Source organism: Engraulis encrasicolus, chromosome 1 (genome assembly GCF_034702125.1).
Source record: "Engraulis encrasicolus isolate BLACKSEA-1 chromosome 1, IST_EnEncr_1.0, whole genome shotgun sequence".
Classification (NCBI taxonomy): Eukaryota; Metazoa; Chordata; class Actinopteri; order Clupeiformes; family Engraulidae; genus Engraulis; species Engraulis encrasicolus.
Genome location: NC_085857.1, coordinates 29,324,583 through 29,332,082, shown reverse-complemented (window position 1 = coordinate 29,332,082; position 7,500 = coordinate 29,324,583). Strand labels below are relative to the sequence as shown.

Here is a 7,500-nt window from a genome sequence, read left to right as displayed (position 1 = left end):
ATTGTTAACCTCCAAACTGTAATCAGTTCATGAACCCACCCTAGAGCATTCACACACCAAATCTGGGACAAATCCATCCACCCGGTCAGAAGTAATGGGCCAAACAAAAATTCGGCCATCTTGAATTCGGCCATCTTGAAATTGTTGACCTCCAAACTCGAATCAGTTCATGAACCTACCCTAGAACATTTACACACCAAATCTGGGACAAATCCATCCACCCGGTCAGAAGTTATGGACCAAACAAAAATTCGGCCATCTTGAATTCGGCCATCTTGAAAGTGTTAACCTCCAAACTCTAATCAGTTCATGAACCCACCGTAGAGCATTCACACACCAAATCTGGGACAAATCCATCCACCCGGTCAGAAGTAATGGGCCAAACAAAAATTCGGCCATCTTGAATTCGGCCATCTTGAAATTGTTGACCTCCAAACTCGAATCAGTTCATGAACCTGCCCTAGAGCATGCACACACCAAATCTGGGACAAATCCAAACATCCGTTCAAAAGTTATCGCGTTAACACGAAATACCTTACGCGGCGGCGGACGCGGCGGTGCACGCAAAACCATTACATCCCCGACGCTCCGCGTTTCGGGGATATAAATATCAGAACGAAATGAAAACATGTGAGAGCAATTATCAATCAGCTCTGCTCTACTCTTACTGAGGTCTTCACTGGTAGAACCCTCATAGGAGAGCCCTTAAAGTATGGAAACACTCTCTCAGTGAAAGTGTGTGTGATGGCGTAGAGGAGTGTGTTACTGTCAGGGTCAGAGAATGACAGCCTTCCTCTGTTCCAGTCTAGCTGCACTCTGATCCTCTTGGGTGTCTGAGTCACTGTGAGAAGAATGGGGGGCTGTGGTGTGGACCATTGGTACAATGTCCCTCTGATATAACCCACACCCCAGTCTCCAATTAGCGAGTTAGCCTCTCCCTTCTTGGAGATGGACTCAAGCATCACGCCTACACTCCAGAATGTTCCCTCCCCATATGCAACTTCCACATCCCAGCTGTGTGTTCCGGAGTCATAGCCCTCAGAGCCCAGCAAACATTGGCGATAATCAAATCTCTCTGGGTTATCGGGGAGCTGCTGTAGACCTATGTCACTGCCAAAGCTGACACTGGTCAGATTCTCAGAGAGGTTGAGTCCTGGATGTGCAGTGTTGGGATCCAGAATGACAGGAGTGTAATGTGCAATCTCTTGCATCTTCTCCCAGATTCTGAATTTCAGATTGCCCAAGTGCTTTGCCACATTGATCAGAGCTCCTGAAGACCTCTCTGGAGCGTGCCAGAGCCACATCCAGTCCACTGTGCACTTGTAGTTCTGCATAAATGTGATGTCATCTGCTTGTATCTCCTCTTGTATGACCCTGATTGTGTCTGAGAGAAATGTGATCTCTCTGCTCATCTTGTCAATCTTGTCCTTCATCATCCGACTCTTCTGCTCCTCTTCTTCCCTCAGTGCTGCTATCCTGGCAGCCTCTTCATCTCGAAGGAACTGGTGAAGCTCCTCAAACTCCTTCTTGATCTGCTTCTCTGTGTGCTGGACTTGAGTCTTGATGTATTTGGTTGATTCATCACAGACACGTTTTTCTTTCTTGAAAGCCTCCAGCTTCTTCTTCAGAGGGTCTAGTTTGACCTTCAACTCCTCTTTGCGATCCGCTGCAACCTCATCCACGGGACTGAAGCTGTGGCCCTTGTGCAGCCTTGAGTCTCGACACGAGAAACACACAAGCACCTTGTCGTCATGACAGAACAGCCTGAGCTTGTCTCCGTGGAGACTGCAGAGAGCTCCTCTCTGGCTCCTCTCCTGTGTGGGGAAGATTAGTGAAACAAACGTTCAGTTGGTGATACAAAGTAAAAAGGTTATCTTCCACACACCGCGCTCTTCCGTCTTGTTGGTACGTCTCTGAAGTAATCTAGTAGTAGGAAATGGATCACACTCAATTTTTCTTCTTTCTTGTTGTTTTCTTTTTATTTTAACATTGCAGGGACTGACATGGTGACACTGAAGAAGGCTCTGTGCAGCCGAAACGTCTGTGATGTCAGTCCCTGCAATGTTAAAATAAAAAGAAAACAACAAGAAAGAAGAAAAATTGAGTGTGATCCATTTCCTACTACTAGATACAAAGTTAAAAAAAAAACAGCTTACCAGTGTAATATAAATCTGGAAGTTGGAAGTTGGAGTTGGAATTAACTTCATCTCAGATAACATTTGGTCCCACTCAAACATAGTGTTTATTTTACTCTTTGGTCTGTGTAACATTTTCCATTTTCAGAATCAATTCTACTAAATGTTGCATTCAAAAATTAAGACCTTTAGTGTTAAAATTACACTGACCACCTACAGAATTTTACCCTGACTTTTGTATTGACTTTTGTATATTGACGCTACAGTTTTGCAAACACCCTATCTGGATTAATATCGGTAAACTTATATTGTGTATATTGTATATCATTTATATTGTGCACAGGCAATGAATTTGGCACCCCAATGCTAAACCATATACTCTAACAGACAAGTACACTATCCATGTGAACAAACACTATGGCACCCATATTTCAAGATGGCTGACAATCTAGTGTTTATAATTATTGTTTGGACTATATTTAGAAAAAAAAAGTCATATTCTGATTGTCTTAAGTAACATGTTTGGGGGCATGGAAAATTCCTGTCTGCATTTTTATAATTATCAAATTTTATGATGCCAAAAAATACATGTTATGATGACAAAAATGTTCCACTTGATGATATACCCATACCTGCATAAAGCGCTCACACAGGTTCCTCAGCACCAGGTTAGCTGGAGGCTCCTCCTGAGGATGCGTCTTCCGGCAGATGGGGCACACCCTGGAGCCTTGGCTGGCCCAGGACCGCTGAATACAGGACTTGCAGAAGGTATGAGAGCAGCTCAGTAGGACAGGGTCCGTGTAGATATCAGTGCACACCGGACAACACAGTTCCTCTTCCAGTGAAGAAGCCATCGTTTCTATACAGCCAGCAGTTTTCCAGGCAAATGGTCGTGACAAAATGTGGACTTTCTGAACAATTGAAAAAAAAGAATTCCAAAAAAGTCTACTTTCACTTTCCGGAGTAGTCAAATGACCGTGTCAATGTTCTCTCGCTTTCCAAAACTAGGTATATGACCATGTCAAAATATCTGCTGAACTTTTGTTTTCTGGAACTAGTAGTCGATTCTAGTTTTATTTCCCCATCGTGTCTCCGAGAGTGAAAGGGGTGAACTGTCTGTTGCATGTCAGGTCAAGTTCTCACAGTTGACAGCTTCAGCGCTTCTGGGTTAACCACACATCAGCTTACTTACAGGAAACCAAGCTTGACAACAGGAAACACCTCACTACACACACACACACACACACACACACACACACACACACACACACACACACACACACACACACACACACACACACACACACACACACACACACACACACACACACAAAAACACCAACCCTGCTTGGGATCTATAGTTATTCTATACTGCCTGTGCACTTTGTATTTGCAAGTTTTGTACTATAATTATGTCCTCGATTGTAAGTCGCTTTAGTTAAAAAGTGTCTGGCAAGTGCAATGTAGTGTAATGTAATGTAGAAGTCACTCTAGCAAACCATCATGATATCATACTACACACACACACGCACACATACACAAATACACATGCACACACTCTGTTGACTCAAAGCGCTGACACACTTTTTTAAAATATACGTTTACGTATTTATTATCATTTATGAAGAATCAGTTTTCCCATCACAAAATGTGGAGGAATCTTGTGGGTACATGTGCAGACCTAAACACAAATCGTCTTTTACCATTACACAAGCATTTATAAGTTTGTAATACAATATTTAAATTATGAAATTACACACAGAGATACCTGTACGTATAGTTGTAACCGCCCCAATGTTGCATGTTATTGTTGTTTATGATGCTGCTTTCTGATTGATGATTGCTATGCAATGCATTAACATTGTTTGACATGCACAGGTTGAAAGTAGTTCTGTCAAAAACATTTCAATCATTTCAAACCTCAGCACCATCCCCTATCAATACCTGATCGAATTTATCAATACTAACCGTCAAATCAAGCGTTAACATGAGTTCTGGCCAGGCCATGGTATTCAAGAAGCTTGACGCTTTCCCCTCACCTCTCATTCCATTACTAATTGATCCAGGTGTATCCATATTTCTTCCCTAGCGATTGGCGTGACAATTTGAATGTAACCACAGTATCAGCCCTAACTGTGCTGCTCTACTCTTACTGAGGTCTTCACTGGTAGAACCCTCAGTGGAGAGACCTTATTGTTTGTACATAAGTATGGAAACACTCTCTCAGTGAAATAGTGTCTGAAGGTGTGCAGGTGTGTGTTACTATCAGAGTCAAAGAATGACAACATTCCTCTGCTCCAGTCCAACTTCACTCTTATCCTCGTTGGTTTCTGTGTCAAGGTGAGAATATGCTTGGGTTGCGGAGTGGCCCATTGGCAAAGATCCCCGTTGGCGTAACTCATACACCAAGCTCCGACTAGTGAGTTACTCTGTGCTTTCCTTGGGATGGACTCAAGCATCACTCCTACATTCCAGCATATTCCCTCTCCATAAGAAACTTCCACGTCCCAGTAGTGTGTGCCGGAGTTATAGCCTTCGGAGCCCAGCAAAATGTGGTAAATATTAAATCTCTCTGGGTTATCAACAAACAGCAGCTCAATATCACCAAGTCTGACACTGGTCAGATCCTCAGACAGGATGAGGTCTGGATGTGCCGTGTTTGGATCCAGGATGACAGGAGTGTATTGTGCAATCTTCCGCATCCTCTCCCAGACTCTGAACTTCAGGTTGCCCAAGTGCTTTGCCACATCAATCAGAGCTCTTAATTGAGTATCCGAACCCTGCAACCACGTTTGTTCCGTCATGCTCTTGTAGTTCTGCAGAAATGTGATGTCATCTGCTTGCATCTTCTTTTGCATGACTCTGATTGTGTCTGAAAGAGACAAGATCTCTCTGTTCATCTTGTCAATCTTCTCCTTCATCGTCTTACTCTTCTGCTCCTCTTCCTTCCTCAGTGCAGCTATCCTGGCTGCCTCTTCATCTCGGAGGAACTGGTGAAGTTCCTCAAACTCCTTCTTGATCTGCTTCTCTGTGTGCTGGACTTGAGTCTTGATGTGTTTGGCTGTTTCATCACAGGCAAGTTTTTGTTTCTTGAAAACCTCCAGCTTTTTCTTCAGGGGGCTCAGTTTCACCTTCAACTCCTCTTTGCGATCCGCTGCCGCCTCGTCCACGGGACTGAAGTTGTGGCCCTTGTGCAGCCTTGAGTCTCGACACGTGAAACACACAAGCGCCTTGTCGTCATGACAGAACAGCCTGAGCGCATCTCCGTGGAAACTGCAGACAGCTCCTCTCTTGCTCCTCTCCTGAGTGGGACAGATTAGTGAAACAATCACTCGGTGATACACAGAGAAAATACCATATTACAGTAATATAACTCCTAAAGAGTTCAAATGACCTCTGTTATAACTGTTATAATTCTATTTAACATTTGGTCCCTCTCAAAATTAGTGAGAAATAGTAATTGCAGAGTTGAAGGGCAACTCCTGCCAATTTCAATGTGCTGTTGTATTGCTCACGCTACTCTTGACTTGTCAGTACCCGGTGATGCTGCATTTTTTGGCTCACCCCTTTCTGAGATATGAGCTATTCTAATGGGGGCAACTTTTGTTTACATTTAAAAAAAAAAAAACATTTTTATTTATTCCCAAAATTATCCAAAAGGTTATGCAACATCAGCAGACAGCAAGCAAACAGCGATACCTTTTGGGAAAATATTTGGAGTAGACCTATGGTCATTTAAAAAAAAAATGTAAACAAAAGTTGCCTCCATTAGAATAGCTCATATCTCGGAAAGCGCCGAGTCAAAAACTGCGGCGTCACCGGTTACTGACAAGTCAAGGGTAGCATGAGCAATACAACAGCACATTGAAATTGGCAGGAGTTGCCCTTTAATTCTCCTCAATGTTGAGTATTTTGATTCTACACAGTGTTGCAAATACCCTATTTGGATTTATAGTTTACTCTGACAAATTGACACCTAATTGTTTGTTGTGTACAAACGCTGAATTTGGCACAGTAATGATCTACAGCCTAATCTAACAGGAAAGTACGCAATCCATGTGAACAAACAATATGGCACCCATTTTTCAAGATGGTGAAAAAATTATTGTGGTTTTAATTATTGCTTGGACTATATTTTGATAGAATAGTCATATTTTGATTGTCTAAAGTAACATGTTTGGGGCATTATCAAGATCACCAAATTTTATGATGACAAAATGTTTCAGTTGATGATATACCTGCACAAAGCGCTCACACAGGTTCCTGAGCACCAGGTTGACTGGAGGCTCCTCTTGAGGATTCGTCCTCCGGCAGATGGGGCACACCCTGGAGCCTTGGCTGGCCCAGGACCGCTGAACACAGGACTTGCAGAAGGTGTGAGAGCAGCTCAGTAGGACTGGGTCCGTGTAGATATCAGTGCAAACCGGACAGCACAGTTCCTCTTCCAGTGAAGAAGCCATCGTTTCTATACAGCCAGTAGTTTTCCAGACAAACGACCGTATCAAAATATCAACGTTAGTTGTCCAGGCAGTGTGTTACGCAAATTAACTAAGCAAATGACTGTGCTTTGCATTCCAGTCTTCAAAGTTCAAATTCCACTTCACCTCATTCCAGCCACGTGGACAATTTGCAGAATCGGAGCATGCGTCGAATATGATGGGTGTGCCAGGTGAAGCCATGGGGTCTAAGCACACCATTTGGAAGAACACTATCCGCTCAGCACAAGTGTGATTTGTGCAGCACTGTCTTCCTATATTTTGTAAAAGCCGGACTGTAAGATTTATTTTATTCAAGTAGACTATTTGTCATTTTACTTGGAATGAAATGCATAACTAAAGGGCAACAACTGACACGAATCAGTTTGCTGTTATGGCCTTATGTTGGAACCACACACTGAATTTCCCGAAAGTCTATGATTCATTTAATGTCCTATTATGAATTGTTGTCTATCTGTCAAGTCGAACTGACAAAACTTGGACGGCCACAAGCTGTTACTAACAGCGACAGTCTGTTAATCTGTAACTTGTTGCTTACAGTAATAAACCCAAGAAAATGGCGATGGCACTTCTGAGTAGGCTACTTTCCTCATACCTCCTACTTTTATAATATCACAAGAAGCCAATTTCCCACATTACATTACATTACATTATTACATTAGCGGACGCTTTCATTTATTCAAAGCGACTTACAACTATTGTTTTTCAGGGTATTGTTTACAGTCCCTGGAGCAATGTGGGGTTAGGTGCCTTGCTCAAGGGCACTTCAGCCATGGATGGAGATGTAGGGAGAAGTCAGGGGGGATTCGAACCGGCAACCCCTAGATTGAAAGACCAACTCTCTAACCACTAGGCCACGGCTGCCCCCA

The 7,500-nt window shown here is 43.0% G+C and overlaps 3 protein-coding genes across 3 annotated transcripts in view; all 3 read right to left on the bottom strand.

Annotated features, from left to right (window-relative positions):
* LOC134449882 (3',5'-cyclic-AMP phosphodiesterase 4C-like) overlaps positions 1-7,500 on the bottom strand; it is a 72,053-nt gene that overhangs the window by 22,369 nt on the left and 42,184 nt on the right. The window lies entirely within an intron of this gene.
* Positions 612-3,137, bottom strand: LOC134449924 (nuclear factor 7, brain-like). The gene is made up of 2 exons (XM_063199977.1): positions 2,768-3,137; positions 612-1,814 (listed from the first exon to the last, which is right to left on the bottom strand). The coding sequence occupies exons 1-2, from the start codon at positions 2,987-2,989 to the stop codon at positions 648-650; spliced, it is 1,389 nt and encodes a 462-aa protein (XP_063056047.1). The 5' UTR covers positions 2,990-3,137; the 3' UTR covers positions 612-647.
* On the bottom strand, positions 4,084-6,595 carry LOC134449940 (zinc-binding protein A33-like). Its single transcript, XM_063199978.1, has 2 exons — positions 6,374-6,595; positions 4,084-5,437 (listed from the first exon to the last, which is right to left on the bottom strand). Exons 1-2 carry the CDS (start codon positions 6,593-6,595, stop codon positions 4,265-4,267), a joined length of 1,395 nt encoding a protein of 464 aa, XP_063056048.1. The 3' UTR covers positions 4,084-4,264.

Excerpts from the sequence above, each read along its gene's own strand:
- LOC134449924 (XM_063199977.1), bottom strand. The coding sequence starts at position 2,989 with ATGGCTTCTTCACTGGAAGAGGAACTGTGTTGTCCGGTGTGCACTGAT. Across the intron at positions 1,815-2,767 it reads TGTGTGAGCGCTTTATGCAG|GAGAGGAGCCAGAGAGGAGC; the intron begins GTATGGGTATAT and ends TTCCCCACACAG.
- LOC134449940 (XM_063199978.1), bottom strand. The coding sequence starts at position 6,595 with ATGGCTTCTTCACTGGAAGAGGAACTGTGCTGTCCGGTTTGCACTGAT. Across the intron at positions 5,438-6,373 it reads TGTGTGAGCGCTTTGTGCAG|GAGAGGAGCAAGAGAGGAGC; the intron begins GTATATCATCAA and ends TGTCCCACTCAG.